At 38.7% G+C, this 19896-nt stretch overlaps 1 protein-coding gene across 3 annotated transcripts in view; it reads left to right on the forward strand.

Annotated features, from left to right (window-relative positions):
* Nucleotides 1-19896, forward strand: part of LOC311286311 (uncharacterized protein) — a 133247-nt gene that overhangs the window by 5313 nt on the left and 108038 nt on the right. For 2 of the 3 annotated variants that reach the window (XM_084402454.1, XM_084402453.1), the window contains exons 2-3: nt 17243-17299; nt 18132-18188. In XM_084402454.1, coding sequence (XP_084258580.1) covers nt 17243-17299; nt 18132-18188 — 114 coding nt within the window. The remainder of the gene's footprint in view (nt 1-17242; nt 17300-18131; nt 18189-19896) is intronic. The other variant, XM_084402455.1, reaches the window with a different exon arrangement.

Below are 19896 nucleotides of genomic sequence, written 5' to 3' on the forward strand. Positions count from 1 at the left end.
CATCGCCTGATCTCATTTCACTTTAGCTTTCTTTGCTGCTGCAAATGTGTTTGACAAACACACTGTCACAGCAGCCAAAAAAGACAAAAGATATAATAAGAGTTAAGAGCCCAACTAATGGAAACACTAATCACTGTTATGGTGACTTCAAATGAAACACATTAGAGTTAAACACCTGTTAATTCTCAATAAAACTTCTGTAGACGTCTGACAGAAATAAAGTCAGTCTGGTTAGTAATAAGTGAAGCTGGTAATGCTGTTTGTGGAGTTGTTTAATCCTCCTCTGCTGAGATCTTCACAGATTTAATGTCTTCTTTTCTCTTCAGTTGATTTCATCTGAGGCTGTGGCTGAAATTACTCCATATTTAATATACACAGATTATTTTGGCTACGATAAGGTCCAGTTCTGGTGTATTTCTTTGCTCTTGGCTGACATGTGGCATTGCTATGCAGAGGAGTAAAGTCCAGGTTCAGAAAGTAAAAGTCCTCCTCGGTATTTTGTTCCAATCACCTGGATTTGCTAATTCAGCAGGAGAGAGAACTAATTAGTGAAATCAGATGACCGAGTTTATGGGTGGAATAAACATATGGCAGGACTTTTACTCTTTGGCCCTGGATTACCCACCTCTGATGTGCACACAAAGTACAACACAATGTTTCAAGCTCAATGACTGGACAGACTCACTGTACTGAACATTATTCAGTTATTCACGCTTCAATCCCTAACTGATAATGCTGCTTTTGACAAAAGTTCATGAAGAGATAACAGTTAACAGAGTTTGCACTTTGAATTTAATTAAAATGAAGCAACTGACAAAATATTGTATATAAATAACTTGTATTTCCACTGGCCTGTTTGAGAACATAGCAAACACTGCATACCATTCACAGTGATGGAGAGTGTCGACACTCAAAATGATGAGTTGAAAACACAACCTGTAAAAAGAGTTGTTAAAAATTACACACGTGGTGTGTGTGCTCAAGGACAACACATGTTGTGTAGATTTTAACACATGTAGTGAGTGTGCTCAGGGACAACACATGGTGTGTAGATTTTAACACATGTAGTGAGTGTGCTCAGGGACAACACATGTTGTGTGTGAGTTTTAACACATGTAGTGTGTGTGCTCAGGGACAACACATGTTGTGTGTGAGTTTTAACACATGTAGTGTGTGTGCTAAGGGACAACACATGTTGTGTAGATTTTAACACATGTAGTGTGCTCAGGGACAACACATGTTGTGTAGATTTTAACACATGTAGTGTGCTCAGGGACAACACATGTTGTGTAGATTTTAACACGTTTTGTAGATTTTAACACATGTGGTGTGTGTGCTCAGGGACAACACATGTTGTGTAGATTTTAACACATGTTGTGTAGATTTTAACACATGTGGTGTGTGTGCTCAGGGACAACACATGTTGTGTCAAATTTAACACACAACCTGTGTCGATTCTTAACACATCTCTGTGTTTATAAGGACTACACATTATGTATTACCTTTAACACAACTAATGTGTTATTCCTCTTACACAGAAGTGTGTTGAAACCTTTTACACACTAATGTGTTATAGTTACACAACTTGTGTCAGATATGTGTCACATGTGACTGTAGTCGGTGTGTATTTGCCAGAGTTACTGTGTTTTTACAACTGAGTGTTTGGACGAACACTGAAACGTATTGTTAACTTGTGTTTATGGAGTCCAGTGACGTTTAATAAAGAGTTTGTTTGAACATTTGGATGGTTTAGACATCATGAATCTACATAGACAAGCTCTTATTGAGAATTAACTGAGGTTTAGATGTTGATGTTTCACTGAATGTTTTATTTGAAGTCAGCAGAATCGTGATTAATGGCTCCTTTATTTGAGCTCTTGACCCTTTACTCTTCTTTTAGTGTTTCTCTGGCTGTTTTAACTGTATTTTAATCAATTACATCTGTTATGGAAAGAGAAAATATGATTTTATGCTTCTTGATGATGTTATGATCAAGTTGATAATCAATCAATCAATCAATTTGTATTTTTATAACGCATTTACAACAACAGGAAAGGTGCACAAAGTGCTTTCCATAAAACGATTTAAAAACACTAAACACAGTTACGTTACGTAGGGGAGTAGGTAAGGCATTCCACAAAGTAGGTCCCTGGATGGCAAAAGAGCGGCCTCCAAACTTTTTGCATCTAAACTTAGGGATAATCAAAGAGTTGTTCTGAGAGGAGCAGAGAGTACTGGCATATATTGTATAAGTATATGGAAGGTGCACATATAATTTTAATTATGTGCTGTTAAATATAACAATCTTGTGACACTACATCATGCTATCCAGCAGTGCAGAAATAATTGTTTTCTGTACATTTGAATATGCAACAGAAACTTGTCAAACACAGACCTGAAGAATCAGCGTATGAATCTCAACAATGGTGACAAACAATGCATGCTGGGAGTCATGGATGAGATCTGTACTATGGTGGCACCCAGCATGCATTGCGGCATTAAGTTTTATGTTTGTCACCATTGTTGAGATTCATGTGCTGATTCTTGAGGTCTGTTTGATACAGTAGTTTGTAATGTTTTATTCAGAACCTTTTATTAAAAATAATAATTTTAAGTTAATTGCAATATGCTAATCTTTTTAAAACATTATCTTTAATTTATAACACTCCTCTTTCAAATAATAAACACTTGCTGAACTTAACAATCATGTTCATGATGATAATATTATCATCTGAGCATATTTTTCTCATGGTTATTTCTGCTTTTTCAAATTTGTTAAAATAAATACACATTTACAGCAATCAGAGAAAACTAATATGAAAGAGTCAAGAGCTCAAATAAAGCTGACACTAATCACGATTCTGGTGACTTTAAATGAAACATTCAATGAATCTACAAAGTGTGCCAACAATATAAAATTTAGTTATTTGTATTAGATCTGATCGAGAGTACAATAATTTGATTAGACAAGCATCTAATTCTAAGAACGTGGATATGTTGTACACAGGGCTGGTGTCACGGTGTGACAAATTAGAACAGGACTAAAGTCCTTGTGAATGCAGTGTTATTCAGAACCCTCCAGTGGACACCCGCCTCTATTGCATCGCGAATCCGTTGCCATGGCAGCAAGGTCAATTGCCCGATTGACAGCAGGTGTGGAGGAATTACAGAGAGTGTTGTGAGAGGGACACGTATTCAGATGGGGCTTTAAAAACAGAGAGGAAGCAGACCGCTGTGTGGTTCTCCTCCCGTGAGATACTGTGTTTGTTGGCGGGTTGTTTTGTATTTGAGGCTGGGCTGTGAAGTGGGCGAAGATTGAAGCTGAGGAGCGGAAAGAAGAGAGTGAAGTATTTATCAACGAAATCCCAAGGAATATCGTCAGCAGTGGGGAAGACGCGAAGTGATGAGTATCGGATCCGTTGTTTATATGCACTAACACTGAAGTGATGTTGAGAGTTTGGCAAGTGAGTGGTACGAGTGAACTAGTACACCGAGTGAATTGTTGATCTGTCTCCAACTTTTGTCTGCTCCTCGCTGAATGTGACGATCGCTGCAGCCGTTTCCTGCTGTCTCTGAAGTTGAGCCCTTGTGAGAGACGAGAGTTGATCCGGTGGGGGAAAGACCGGTGGGTGAGTGCTGGCCTGAATGCACGGTGTGCGAGTGGAATGCAGTGCCTGAAGTGACGATTCACACGGTTTGTGTTATGGAGTGAAGTTCATTGTGTGGAGAAGTAATAGTAGTTTGCTGTGCACTCTCTCCTTTCAGTCTTTCACTCGCCGTCTCCAAGGAAGGTGTGATATATCAAGCGCCCAACTTACCATTTTGAGACAGCCCGGCTCTGCTAATGCTGAATGTTTCATATGCTGTTGAACTGTTAAATCTTGCTACATTGTTACAGTGTACAGTGTACAGTCGAAGTGGAGTGTCTCGCTCAAAGTATCCTTCCCGCCTGGTGGTCTCCACACGTTCCTATTGAAAGCTGTTGCCCTGTTCAGAACGAGAGAAGGTATTGTACCTGAATGTTTCCTCTATGGCTGAACTGTTAAACCCTGCTATCTGGTTATAGCGCACAGCCGAAGTGGAGTGTCTCGCTCAAAGTGTCCTTCCTGTCTGGTGGTCTTTACACGCTCCATCGAAAGCTTCCGCCCTGTCCAGAAAGAGAGAAGGTATTTCAATTAAACGTTTCACATGCTGTTGAATAGTTAAACCCTGCTACCTGGTTACAGCGCACAGCCGAAGTGGAGTGTTTCGCTCAAAGTGTCCTCCCCGTCTGGTGGTCTCTACATGCCCCAGTGAAGGCCTCCGCCCTGTTCAGAAAAAGAGAAGGTATCACTGAGTGTTTGAATACCGCTGAACCATTTGAACCCTGTTGTGTTGTTGCAGTATGCAGTTGACGTGGAACGTCTCGCTCAAAGTGTTCTTCTGCCTGGTGGCCCTCCATGCCTATGTTGTAAGCCGTTGCCCCCGTTGAGAAGGAAAGGGAACAGCTGTGGCCCGTGCCTTGATCGAAAGGTCTTCCCGTTGTCCAAGGTTCCCTCACGTCCCGGCTAAAGGCCCTCGTCCTAACTGGTCTGGCATAAAGGACACCTACCGGGATATACTTACCTGTGTCTCCTCCTGGCCCGGTCCGTTCGCCATCTGTGTCCCTGTGCTTTGTCCGAGTCTGAGGCAACCGCTCTCTGGGTACTTACCTCTGGGGCAGCATCCGGGACCTGTTCCACTCCCGTCCATGAGTCCGTACCTGGTTCCAGTCTGAATGGGGTCCGTATAGTCACGACTTCCTCTTGGGTCCTGTAAAGAGTACTTACCAGTGATCTACCTAGACGGTGTGAGTTCCCCTCTGATTCTTCTCCAACGAGCTGCAGGGCCGCCACGATCGTTCCACTCTCTACGGTCCAGGGGGTCATTGAATTCCCTCTGGTGACAAGAAAGAAGATTTTAATTAGGATTTTTCAAATTATTTCTCTTAACTGAATAAAGAAAATTGTTATTCCTCTATTCTCTGGTCTGTCTGGTCCTTGGCACGTTCCTCGAGGTGGTACCCGGTTTCCAGGGGTGGGTGCAGTCTGGCTTGGCCCACCCCGACCTGTGACACTGGACTGGGGCAAAAAAATGCCCCCCTGTAAGAAAATGTTGTGCGTTTTAATGTTAAATTCATCAATCTGGTGCACTTTGAGAGTTCAAAATTAAAAGCTCCAACCCATATTCAGTGTGCAAATTAAACAAAGAAATATTCAAACCTCTTTTAGTTACAGTGTCTATTTACATTACACCTACTATAGTTATAATATTAATCAAATTACAGTAATAGCCATATTTTGTAAAACAATAAAGGAAACTTTCATAATTAGTTTTGTACCAATTTCTACACTTGAAAGAGATAAGCACATGATCTTTTATTTTGACGGAAACTGCATCAAGCTTTTATTTTGGCAGAAAACATGGTTTACAAACGCCTCTCATTAGATTTCTAGTGAATTGCGGTAATCGTCAACTATGCAGATGTGGAAATAATCTGTAACTCGGTTATGGGTTCCTACACTCATTAAATAGCCTAAGTGTTTTGAAAGTAGTTCTGCTTACCGCAGGCTCTACACTCTCTCATCTCTCTCCTGATCCTCCTCACTATCATCATCTGCCACAGGAGCTGATGAAGGGCAGAAAACATAGGCACACTACCGTTCAAAAGTTTTAGATCGGTAAGATTTTTTAATGTTTTTAAAAGAAGTATCTTCTGCTCACCAAGGCTGCAATTATTTGATTAAAAATGCAAGCAAAAACAGTAATATTCTGAAATATTATTCCAATTTAAAACAGCTGTTTTCTATGTGAATATACAGTAATGCTGTTCTTTTGAACTTTCTATTCATCAAAGAATTTTGAAAAAAAAAAATGTACACAACTGTTTTCAACATTGATAATAATAATGAATGTTTCTTGATCATCAAATCCTCATATTAGAGTGATTTCTGAGGGGATCATGTGACACTGAAGACTGGAGTAATGATGCTGAACATTCAGCTTTGATCACAGGAATAAATTACAATTTAAAATATATTAAAATAGAAAATAGTCATTTTAAATACTTTTTTACTTTTTTTTTATCAAATAATGCAGCCTTGGTTAGCAGAAGATAGGCTACTTCTTTTAATAACATTAAAAATGTGTGTATATTTTGACACATTTTACAGCGTCTGCTTCAAGGGCCTGTTTCTATTTTTTCACGCTATTTCTCTGCACATTCCTTGTGTTTCTTCTCCATCTCACTGACTATTTTGACAGATACCAGAGAATACACACTGACACTGCTGCACGCTCCAGTAGCACCTCAATGCAGTACACAAGATCCGGGGGGAGGAGTCGGATCTTATATAAGGGGTGGAGATTGGTAGGTTTAGGGGTGGGTTTAGGGATCAGGGGGTGGAGATTGGTAGGTTTAGGTATGTAAGGTGGGAGGAGTTGGATCTGGATCCGACTCCTCCCCCCGGATTTTATGTTCTGCAGTGAGGACCATCTCGCACGCTCGCTCACTCGTTTAAAGTTGTGATTGGCCCAGCCCAGTGTCAATCAAGAAAAGAACCAATGGGCCGCTGATCTACCTGTTTCATGGACTGGTCTGTCAGAAGAAAAAAAAAAACCTAACGCTGACTTTTTCTGACCAATGCATTAGCCTACACCGGCACAAACCCAGCGCCGCCAATTAAGCAAAACAAAACAAAACGAATGGGCCGCCGTTGTACAAATTTTACGGGCCGTTAAAAAGAAAAAGAAAAAATAATAGGCCTAATAATAAAAATTATGTAGGAGTATGAGATGTATCGGCCCAAAAAGCACGTCGGCCCACCGGGAAAGTGTGCGGTATGCCCGATGGCCAGTCCAGCCCTGGTTGTACAAGTTGTTAGCACTAGTAGAAAGAGCCAGAAGCCAGAAGACCAAGAGCAAAACATTACCGACATAAATACAACAAAAACAAATGACTAATTTTGCAGATTCAACCACTGTCTTGCATAGACTACCTGTCAATGCGACAGCTTTCGTGAACTGTCGTATACTGTGAGTGATGCTGCGGAGCGAGCGGGAAAACCTGGAGCTGATTAGCGGAATCAGCGGAATGCTTTGAGCGGAGCGGCGGGGTGGGCGGGGGTGGGCGGGGGTGGGCGGGGGTGGGCGGGGGTGGGGAAGAGGGGCACCTCAGCCGATGAGGGCAGAGGGGCAGTGGCTCTAGCCACCGGGCCACCCCCCTGTGCACGGCCCTGCCAGACAGTGCATCTAAACCTCTGTTAATTCTCAGTAAGAACTTTTGTAGTCATCTGACAGAAATAAAACCAAGTAATAATTGAAGAAGGTAATGCTGTTTAGTTCTGAGTTGTTTTGGAGTTAATGACTTTTTGGTTCAAAACCATGTTAATTTCAGCCCTGCATCGTCTCTGCTTGAAAGATGTCAAAACGGACGTGATTCACCGGCATAGAAATAAAGTAAGATTGAATCTAGTTTTTGAAGATCCTGTTGTACATAATAATTTGTTATTGTTTCAATGTCGGTTCGATGTAAAGTAAGTGATTTAATTAATGTTGAACAAATAAAGATTTTATGTTCATATTGATCTATTTTTCATCATTGAAATAACATCATTTCAGGGTGCAAACCTGATGAAAAATCAATGTTAAGATTCAACCTTGAGTCAATGTTGGTCTGCTATGAGGGATGTGATTATCAGGGGGGAAGGAAGGGAGGAGGGAGAGAGAATGTATATACAAGTAGTTAAGTTTGGGCAAGGCATGTCCTGTGCTCTTCCTTTGAGATCTTCTCTCTAGGGCTGCGTTTTATTGTTTAATTGCAGTGGGTTTGATCTGAGCTTTTGTCTCAGCAGGAAAAACAAGTCTTATATTACTAACCAGATGGTCTTTATTTCTGTCAGACACCTACAGAAGCTCTTGTTGAGAATTAACAGATGCTTAGATGTTGAATTTTTATTGTAAAATCTGCCATGATGCAGATTAGACAGCTATTCATGAAACTTTTTCTAAAACTTAAAATATTAGACTTTCACACATGCACAGACATCAAGAATCAGCGTATAAATCTCAACAATGGTGACGATTCGTTATGCAATGCATGCTGAGAGCCCTATTATAAGAATCACCTATGGCTCCCAGCAAGCAGCATACCACCATTGTTCATACACTGATACTTGATGTGTAGCAGCATTAAAAAATGTGCATTAAAGGACAATTCCAGTGAAAAATTAACCTAGGGATAATTAACACATGGTTACCGAGTCGATCGTTCCCTGGAATGCGTTTTCATGAAAATTGAATGTAAAGAGTTTTATCTCTAAAAACAGATTAGCTTATAACGCTAGTATATGGGGCATAGTGTAAGTAAAAGTAAATCGCTAGTTAATACCACTAACAAGGCTCAGAATAGCCTCACACTAACACGGTAGCATAATGAGGGTCCCTACATGCAAACCGAAGAGAACTTTGTAAGTGTACAGACAGTTTAATAAGAAGATACTTTATAAAGACAGTACATTACGCGTCGCGTTTACAGACAGGATCCATCTTGGAAAACAGTCTCAACTAGTCGAGTCACGAACGCCGTGCTAAGTGAGCTTGTCGATAGGAATTACATTTGTGAAATCTAACGTAGCACGGCGTTCGTGGCTCGACTAGTCGAGACTGTTTTCCAAGATGGATCCTGTTTGTAAACGTGTAATGTACTGCGATTTACTTTTACTTACTCTGTGCCCCAGATGTATTAGCTGCTAAGTTCCTAATAGCTTTAGAGACCTCATGACATTTGATTGCATCTACATTGTCAACATTATCTACTTTAAAACATTTAGTCTGTACACAATTAAACAATTTTCTATAATGCATTCGCCAGAGCTCAGCAATAGCATTTGCACCAGGGACTCCATCAACTGAACATGGTAGTGAGGGTTTGCAGTTATTTGTACGTTTCACCTCTTTCCAGAAATCATTATTTGTGTTGTCTAAAAGTTTCTTCTGCCCTCAGATGCTGCTCATTTTTACTAATGAAACGTATTGCATATTTACATTTTGCATTTGTGCTCTTCTTATATTCAAAAATAGGTCCCTGTCTTGGTTTACCAGCCATTGCCCAGGATCTAGTAGCTTCACGAGCCTCAGCATAGAATTCAGCCACATATGCACATTGCACTTTTTATGCTTGAGAAGAGACTTACTAGCTTCAAGTAAAGCAGAGACAATTGCAGTGTACATAGCAGAGATATCTATGATATGTTGACTGTTTGTGCAATTACCATTTTTGCACATGAGTGCCTCTCTAGGGAGATATATATTATTCAATAATTGATCAGTTTGTTCATAGTACAAAGACTATGTAAGAGAGGACCAGTCCAAAAAAACATGATTTGAGTTATTTTCACACTTTATAGTTGACGGTATGTACTCAGACCTGATCACCATTTTTACAGGAATGTGATCAGAAGTGGATACATCGTATAAATGGAAATTTCCATATGTGCCAAGGATGCGTGAGCATCTGCTGTAGTGAGGCTAATGTGTGAACTAATGTAGGGAATAGTGAATGAGGGTATAGGGTGTGATTGGATTGTCAATTCACAGTATATTCCTGTAGGCTATTTTTGTTTTCTATGGTATATTACTGTTTTAATGGAAAATGGTATGATATTGTCAGAATTTGGCCTTATTTTACAGCAAGGGTTAACAGTGTATGTTATTTTATCCATGTATGTGTTCCGTCTGTTTTCTTGTGTGAAACTGAAAGTAAACAGAGCTCTGCAGGAAAAGCCCTGATTTACAGGAAAATACATCAGGGTCAGGGTCAACAAACTTAACAATAATACCAGATTAAAGCGTGTGAGTGTGTGTCTATGTGTGAATATTCTTAGAGAGAGAGAGAGAGAGAGAATCTATTTTTACTTCTATTGTTACAATTTACCCCAGCATGTGTTAACCTACCCCGGTAGTGGTATCAACTCACACGGTCTGTGATATTCTTTTAGAGGATTGAATTGGTTCCATTTGTAATACACAAATGTGGGTAGTTTTATAAAAATAGATTTTTTTTAGATCTCTCTCTCTCTCTCTCTCTCTCTCTCTCTCAATTCAATTCAATTCAATTCAAAATGGCTTTATTGGCATGACTGTACATATTACAATATTGCCAAAGCTTGTAAAAGACATCAAAATAATAAAATATTACAACATAACTTAAATCTAAATGTACTACTTAAATTAATTGTACAATTTAACAGCCCAGCAGGCACAGGATATATACTACAACGTCGGTCAGACGTTGGATTTTGGTTGAAAATGAAAATCGGGTTGACGTCTAAACCCAACGTTTGTTTAACGTCATGCTCCAACATTGGGCAATCGTTGAATTTTGGTTGGAATAAACCAGACAAAAAGGTGAAATGCATGGCTGTACACTTATTACCAGCTTCACTTAAAACTAACCAGATTTACTTTATTTAATTTTCGTTTTAATGAAATCATATTTTGTATTTTAAAGTCACCATGATGGTGGTTAGCGTTTGCTTTAGTTGTGCTCTTGACCCTTGACTCTTTAATATAAAAATATCTCTGGCTGCTTTAAGTGTGTGTTTATAAAGCACAATTGTTGAAGCAAAAAAAGCCATGAGATCAGGTGATGCTTGATGATATCATCATGCAATTGCCTGAATCCCCGATCTTATTCATTGTCTAATGCTTTGATTATATAGGATTGAGGTTTTAATACTGTTTTATTCATAATAGAAGTAATTTGTTTCTACAGCATATCAAGCAATGTTTTTAATAAAATACTTGGTTATTAAAAACTATTTAGTGCACAAAACCCTGTCATCTATGGCATTACTTAGACGCACACAGACATCAAGAAACAGCGTATGAATCTCAACAATGGTGACAATCAAACAAAATATCCAGACAATCAGATCAACATAATTTATTAATGCCGCAATGCATGCTGGGAGATAAGGTTGAGTTTTGATTGGTGGTACCCAGCATGCACTGCAGCATGAAGCGTTTCATTGATTGTCACCATTGTTGAGAGTCATACACTGATTCTTGATAGCTAAGTAATAATGTAGAGAGAAAAGTTTAATGCACTAAATGTTTTTAAAATTCTTTATCTTATTTGGTAAACAACATTGCTCTCATGCTGTAAAATTAAATGGCTTTGATTATAAAACATTAAAAATACACAGTCCTTTATAATCAAAACATTAGACACTGAATATGATCAGGGATTCATCAATATCACCTGATTTCAATTTCTCTAAACTATTTTGCCACAACAATTGTGCTTTATAAACACACAATTAAAGCAGCCAGAAAAAATTTTATACTAAGAAGTCAAGGGTCAAGAGCCAAACTAAAGCAAACGCTAACCACCATCATGGTGACTTTAAAATACAACTTGATTTCATTCAAACGAACATTAAATAAAGTCAGTCTGGTTAGTAATAAGTGAAGCTGGTAATGCTGTTTGTGTTGTTTACTCCTCCTCTGCTGAGATCTTCACAGATTTAATGTGCATGTCACATGTTTTTGCGGTGCTTATTCCAACCAAAATTCAACATCTGTCTGACGTTGGAGCTTGACGCCAAACTAACGTTGGGTTTAGACGTCAACCTGATTTTCATTTTCAACCAAAATATGACGTCTGACTGACGTTGGATTAGTTGGAGTCCAACGTCTTCCTGACGTCACATTGACGTACTGTGCCTGCTGGGAGTGTAACAAATTGTAATATCTGTAAACATTTTATACCACAGTGTTTTAACATATACACTAGAGCCCTGCATTTCAGCCCGAGCCCGACGGGCCCCGACTTTTTTACGCCCCTAGGGCCGGGCTTCGGGCCAATTTTCACGTCATAGTTCACATGCGGGCCGGGCCTCGGGCCTTTTTTGGGTTATCCTTCTTTTTATATTTTTAGACATTAATTAAAAAAATATGAGAAGTTGACGTCGACGATAGAAGAACAAACATAGAAAGACATTTAATAACCTCATAACTTTCATAATCTTATAATTACACTGACATATGATTGACATGACAGTCTCACGCACGCAAGCACGCGCACACACAGAAGGTTTCCCGTCAGCGCAACCAACGATTCACCTCACTTGCAAATAATGCAGAATATTAAGAGAAAAATCGCAGAGTGATAGAAGAGAGGACTGGGTTAAAATCTCCCACTGTGGATGCTATTCTTTTTCTCCACGATGCACTGTAAGAAACTGTTCTAACTTTTCGTTTGATTGGACTTTATTTTCGTTTAACTGTTGGAAACTATGCTACTGATGTTTTTCGTTTTTCGTTTGATTGGACTTTATTTTCGTTTAACTGTTGGAAACTACTGGAAAAAAGAATGGCCATGTTCTGTGGTGCATTTTTGAGGTAAGATAACCTGCAAGTTTGTTTTTTATTTTTTTTTATTTAATTTGCTCTATTGCTCATTTCGTTTGCGAGCGCTGTTGCGAGCAGCCTGAGCCTGCCTCAGTATTTTAAAAAAAAATTACTCGCTGTGGTTTAATAAATAAACATTAAACTAACTGTCTGTGATATGCTTGAAGTGTTTTATATCTATGGATTTTATTGTAGCCAAGTAAAGTATTAGCGTTGATTTGAGAGGCTAAATTGATCAAACATGTTTTACTCGCTGTTGGCTCGGCTGCTTTGGTCGTAATTTTTAGCGCAATTTTCCACCGGACAAAATTGCGATTGTTAACTCATGATTTCTGTTCTGTCTGTGCGCACCAATCTTGCACTTCTATCTACTCCTCAACCAGACCCCCTAGAGACTTCGGGTTTTCGGCATTATGTTAAGGAAGGTCTAATCTTGGCAACGCACAAAAAAAATCCAGGAAAAGATTTACTATCTCTTAGTGTTGTGATCCCATGACGTCAGAAAATTGCGCTAAAACACTCACTGAGTTATTACTTTTTTTTTTTAAATGCTCCAAACATTTGTCTAAATTAACTTAATAAAGAAATGAAAAGAAAAGAAACCTAACTAACAAAACGGACATATTTTAATGGCTGCAAATAGGGCAGGCTGCCGCTGTAAAAAAAAAAAAAAAAAAAAAACCGGGCTCGGGTCGGACTCGGGCTGATAATTCTGATGAGCTGTCGGACACGGGTCGGGCTAGGGCCTGAGCGTCTCGGGCCAGGGCCGGGCTCGGGCCTAGATTTGAGGCCCGTGCAGGGCTCTAATATACACACACCAGGCTTGTGCAAAATTCAGAATTTGAGAATTGCCCTCCATTCAATTCATGAATTTGAATTTGAATTGAATTTACTCCGCCCCACAGGACATTGAATTGAATTTGAATTGGAATGACAGGAAGTGGAATTAAATTCATGGCAATTCAAAGAAATTCCACTCAGTCACACAACAGAAAGAATGTGTTGAGTCTCACATGCATTCAGTGTTAGGAAGGTTATTTTGGAAATGTTTTTGCTTATTACTGTTATTAGTTACCCATTATAAATGTGGTTTGGATTACTTTATTTGGATAACTTTATCAATGCAAAGCAATTTCGTTTTAAGTTGATTAGTACTAATTGAATTAAACATTTTACCTCAGTAATACAACTAAATACAATTACATTAATTTTGTAATTTATTAACAGAAATTTCATTTCACGTAACTATTTACTCCTCAAAAAAAATTTCCTCAAAAATACATTTTGTTCTAAAATAGATATTGATCAAATTCTTGAAATAAATTACCCCCTCAATGTTGTTTAATTCGTTTTTTTTTTTTTTTTTACATTGCTTTTAACATTCATCGCTGGGGGAAAACATATCCTTTTAATGTAATCTGTACAAGTAGTTCAAACTAATATCATTTATAATGCAATCATATCTGACGTAAAGCTTCATTGTTAAACACTTCACTTAAAATATGTATATGAATTTCTTTGAATTTTTATTGAATTGCAATTCTGCTTCCTTTAATTCAAATTCGAATTGTAATTCTAGATCCTGTTTTTGACATCAATTCAAATTCAATTCAAATTCAAGAATTGAATTGGAATTAAGGAGTCATTCTCAATTCAATTCTGAATTGTGCACAAGCCTGACACACACACACACGTCACTGAAGGTCACTGTGGTGGACAGTAGGGAAACACACTGAGGTCAGACACACACATCACACACACATTCACCTGCTGTCTTTCAGGCTGTGGCACACACACATGTATCTGGCAGCCAGTGCTGCTGTCTGGCCCTCTCCTAGCAGGATCTTCATCTGATCTACTTCAGTCATGGCTGTAAAGTTCTGTATTAAGTTAGTGAGTTTGCTAAAGTAGAGTTCTCTGACTGAACTGTATTTGTGACAGTGAAGGAGGAAGTGCGTCTCTGTCTCGATCTCTCCTGTCCTGCAGTGAACACACACCCTCTGCTCTCGGGGTAACCAGCTCTTCCTGTGTCTGCCGGTCTCGATGGCTAGACTGTGTTCACTCAGCCTGTACCGGCTCAGGATCCGTCTCTGCTTTGTGTCTCTCACACTCTGGAGATATTCTTCCAGTTCATAATTTGATTTCAAATTTCGATAGAATTGTAATTTACTTTGTGTTTTAGTTTCCTGATCCCAATGTTCCAGATATGTATTTTTAGACTGTTTGATAATTTGGTTTGTCCTGATGTTACTGTGAGAAGCAGTGCTGGTCTGAGACTGGTTAGTGTTAGTAGGGTTAGTCCGGTTAGTGAGTCTCAGAACCAGCTGACTAGGAGACTCTTCTCGGGGTTCAGTTCTTGGGTTTGTAGTGCTTTAAAATGTAGCGAATCTGTGGGACTTGATTTTAGATGCATCCAGAATTTGAGGGATCTTTTTTGCATATTGATAATCAATGGGAATCGGCCTAATTCTGCCCTACATGCATTATTGGGTGTTTTCCTTTGTAGTTTTAGAATCTTTTTGCAGAATTCAGTGTGTAGGGCTTCTGTTGGATGCCTGTCCCATCTAGTGTAGCTCTGATCACTGAGTGGACCCCAAACCTCACTTCCATACAGCGCAATGGGCTGAATTACACTATCGAAGATTTTACACCAGATTGGAATCGGTAATTCAATGTTTTGGAATTTTTTCTTAATTGCGTATAGAGCTCTCCGAGCTTTATCTTTGAGAGCATTCACTGCCACACTGAAACTCCCCGATGCAGTGATGACCAGGCCGAGGTAAGTGTACTGCATCGTGTGCTCTAGGGCGGTGCTGTCTAGGCTGAACTGGTGTCTGTGTTCCTGACATCTGGGCTTCTTCTGAAAGACCATAATGTTGGTCTTGGTGAGGTTGACTGCCAGGGCCCAGTTCTGGCAGTAGTTCTCCAGCAGGTCCAGGTGCTGCTGTAGTCCCTGTGCAGTGGGTGACAGCAGCACCAGGTCGTCTGCGTACAGCAAGAGCTTGATGCTCCTGTCCTGTAGAGTGAGTCCAGGGCCCGTAGACTGCTCCAGCTGCACCGCTAGCTCATTAATGTAGATGTTGAACAGCGCTGGACTCAGGCTACAGCCCTGCCGCACTCCTCTTTTCTGGGTGAAGAATTCTGTGTGTTTGTTGCCAGTTCGTATTGCACATTTGTTGTTCGAATACATTGATTTTATAGTGTCATAAACTTTACCCCCTACACCACTTTGTAAAAGTTTGTAATATAATCCGTTGTGCCAAATAGAATCAAATGCTTTTTTAAAATCGACAAAGCATGCAAATATTTTTCCGTTTTTGGTCTGTTTTACGTGCTTATTGATTAGGGTGTGTAGGGTGTAAATGTGGTCAGTAGTTCTGTGATTTGGAACGAAGCCAATCTGACTCGAGCTCAGGACATTGTGTTCGTTAAGGAAGCTTACAATTCTATTGTTTAAAATACTGCTAAATAACTTCCCCAGATTACTGCTCACACAAATGCCTCTGAAATTATTAGGGTCCAATTTATCTCCACTCTTATGAATTGGGGTAATAAGTCCTTGGCTCCAGATGTCAGGAAAACAGCCTGAACGAAGTACAGTGTTGAACAGTTTGAGCACGGCCGCCTGCAGCTCAGGTGTGCTGTGTTTCAGCATCTCTCCTAGAATGCTGTCAGGACCACAAGATTTCTTTCCTTTTTGGCTTTTGAGTTTATTTGTCAATTCTTCATGTGTAATTGGGAAGTCAAGTGGATTCTGATTATTTTTAATTGTCTCTTCAAGAGTTTGTAGATTTTGTTTGATCAGATTATAATTATCATTAAGTTGGTTTGATGGGATTTCTTTATATAAGTTTTCAAAATGATTTGTCCAAATTTCTCCATCTTGTATTGGCAGGTCTTGTGGTTTCGTTGTGCTTTTACTGAAACACTATTCACTATTATGGTGACTTCAAATGAAACACATTAGAGTTAAACCTCTGTTAATTCTCAATAAAAACTTTTGTAGACTTCTGGACAGAAATAAAGTCAGTCTGGTTAGTAATAAGTGAAGCTGGTAATGCTGTTTGTGGAGTTGTTTAATCCTCCTCTGCTGAGATCTTCACAGATTTAATGTCTTCTTTTCTCTTCAGTTGATTTCATCTGAGGCTGTGGCTGAAATTACAATTTTTTTTGGCTACGATAAGGTCCAGTTCTGGTTTATTTCTTTACTCTTGGCTGACATGTGGCATTGGGGTACAAGATTGGTCTCTTAAGGTACAAATCACAAGGGTACAATATTGATGATTGTTTTATTATTGAAGAAACCTGACGTTAACAAGCAGAATCACGGAAGAAAAGAAAAACAAAATAACTACAACTGACTTCAACACTTTTAATGTGAAATCAACTGGAGAAAATAAAAATATCTATTTCAAACCATTCATCTGAGAATTAGCAGAGGTTTAGATGTTAATGATTTATTGAAAATGTTTGTTTTTTATTGAATCAGTGTTTCTTTTGGTTGTGCGATCTTAGCTTTTTATATCAGTATGACACACACATCATACTTCATATAGATACTGTAGAGCTGCAATGGTGCTTTTTTTTTAGTTTGAACAGAAAAGGCTTGAGAGTTTCATTAAGTGGAAAAGATGTGTGAGATTAATCATTTCTAGGATAGACAATACAATATTCTGTGAAAGAAAAAGTCATGATGGCAGAACTTTCATTTTTGGGTGAACTATTATTTTAAGTACAAACTTATATTTATATGTTTATTTTATTGTGTCCTAAACATGTTGATTCATTTGTATTTATAATTATTTTTTAGATGTCTTAAGACTCTACTTGGCCTTTTCAACTGTCTCACCGGCGACGACTGCATTAGGTAATGTACACTGAAAATATGTTTTGTCATTTCAACAATAAGAAAATGTACTTCATGTGGAAACATCTACAATAACTGGTTGAAATGTTGAAATGAAATAAATTATTTAAGATTACAGATTATAACTGATTTCAACCAACCTAAAAAAACCAAGGTTTTATTGAAGCAGTAACACACAAAAATTGGACAGGAAATATAGGCCTATATTAAAATATTAAATAGTATTATGAATATCTTATTCTTCATTCAGTTCTGAACAGAATCAGATTTGTTAAAAGCTTAAAATAGAGTAGTGCTACAGCGCTATTATTATCAGAGCATGTGAGCAGAAAGCAGGGAGAGGACGAGTGAACGAGAGGAGAGCGTCATTTACCAGCGTTGTCCAGCACTGCTACACACACCATGTCAAAGCACAGAAGATTTGCAAACAGAAACAAGTCCAGAGAAATTTTCCAGAGCACATTTTTAAGCAGACTTTGCTTTTACACATACACACACACACACACACACACACACACACACACACACACACACACACACACACACACACACACACACACACACACACACACACACACAGCACAGCGCACACACACAGCGGAGAGCACACACACACACACACACACACACACACACACACACACACACACACAGAGGAGAGCACACACACAGCGGAGAGTACACACACGCACACACAGTGGAGAGCACACACACAGCGGAGAGCACACACACAGCGAAGAGCACACACACAGCGGAGAGCACACACACAGTGAAGAGCACACACACATATTTGTGTTTCTGTTCATTAATCACTATTCATCCAAACTTTCAGACACTGGCAGCATTAACACCAGCCCTACAACTGTCACACCAGTGACCATCTCACCTGGTAATGTTACACACTGTGTCTCTATTGGCTTATTTTCTGAGTGTTTTCTAATGTGTGGAGGCTACAGATCAGGGCTGCACTTCCCAAAATCATCATAAGCCTAAGTTGATTGTAGAACAACTGACACAATGGTATCTATGATCAACTTAGGCTTATGATGCTTTTAGGAAACGCTGCTCGATATATATATTAGGGCTGGGCGATATATCGTTTGACATTGTTAGGCGCATCTCGTCAGTAAAGCCGGTTCCTTGATTAGTAGTAAATCGCCTTCACCTGCTTTCAGGTGAAGTATTCCCAAAGAATAGTTTAACAATGCCACCTATTTACAGATATAAGCTGGTCATAACGAAAGTTATGCTCTGCAAACATCCTGCTGGACTCTTATGATGCCAAGAGCATCCTGAAGTAGCAGACGGAGCGGCATTTACTACACAGCAAAAACTCCAGTGTTAAATTAACACTCCTGGGAGTGTATATGAGTCCACACTCAAGAGTATTAAAGTGTTAAAATATGAGTGTTAAATTAACACTCAAGAGTGTTAAAGTTAATGAGATAATTAAGTGATTAATTGAGTGATGATTGAGAATTATTGAAGACACCTGATGTTAACAAGCAGAATCACTGAAGGAGGAAATCACTAATTGTAAGTTACCGTTATGACGATCAATGGTTGCTTTAGTTGGGCTCTTGACCCTTATATGTTTACTTTAGATTTTGCTTTTCTGCTGTTATTGATTTATAACAGTCAAATTAACAAAGAAAAGTGTGATCTGATTCAGCAGGAGAGATAACTAATTAGTGAAATCAGCTGCACAGAAAAACTCCAGTGTTAAATGAACTCTCCTGGGAGTTTATTTGGCTCCAGACTCAAGAGTGTTAAAGTTAATGAGATTATTTAGTGATTGATTGAGTGATGATTGAGCATTATTGAAGACACCTGATGTTAACAAGCAGAATTACCAAAGGAGAAAAAGCTCTTTTTTAAGTCACCATTATGGTGATCGGTGTTTGCTTTAGTTGGGCTCTTCACCCTTAAATCATTAACTTTAAGTTTTGTTTGGCTGCTGTACATGAGTTATAACAGCCAGATGAACAACAAGAAAAGGTGATCTGAGGTGTTGGTTGTGTTTTAACGTAATCATTATTTCACAATCATTTGACCTGAATCACTGAACTCATGTAGAGCCCAAATTCTGAGTTAGGTTTATATTATTAATTATAGCAGCACTGTCCTTGTACAGCAAAATATTTTTAGCCTTTTCAATGAAATCAATATGATCAAATTAATAAATAAAACATTTTTTTAGTTTTTAATTAGGCACACATAGACATCAAGAATTCACTTATGAATCTCAGCAATGATGACAAACAGATCACATCTGATCATAAGCTCATTATTTATTCATGCAGCCATGAATGCGTTTTGATTGGTGGCACCCAGAATGCACTGCAATATGCTTTATAATTGTCACCATTGTTGAGATTCACAGGCTGATTATTGATGTCTGTGCGTCTAAAAACTAAATCAAAACAAAAACAAAAAACTTTTTTGTATATGAGACATGTCTAAGAAAACTTTGGATTATATTGTAGAAGTTCAAACTATTATGCTGTGCAAGAACAGTGCTGCTATAATTTAAGTAAATCTAAATTGGTAAATTAGGCTCCCAAGTAAATTGGACTCTATATGAGTTCAGTGATTCA

Source organism: Rutilus rutilus, assembly GCF_951802725.1.
Source record: "Rutilus rutilus genome assembly, chromosome: 2".
Lineage (NCBI taxonomy): Eukaryota > Metazoa > Chordata > Actinopteri > Cypriniformes > Leuciscidae > Rutilus > Rutilus rutilus.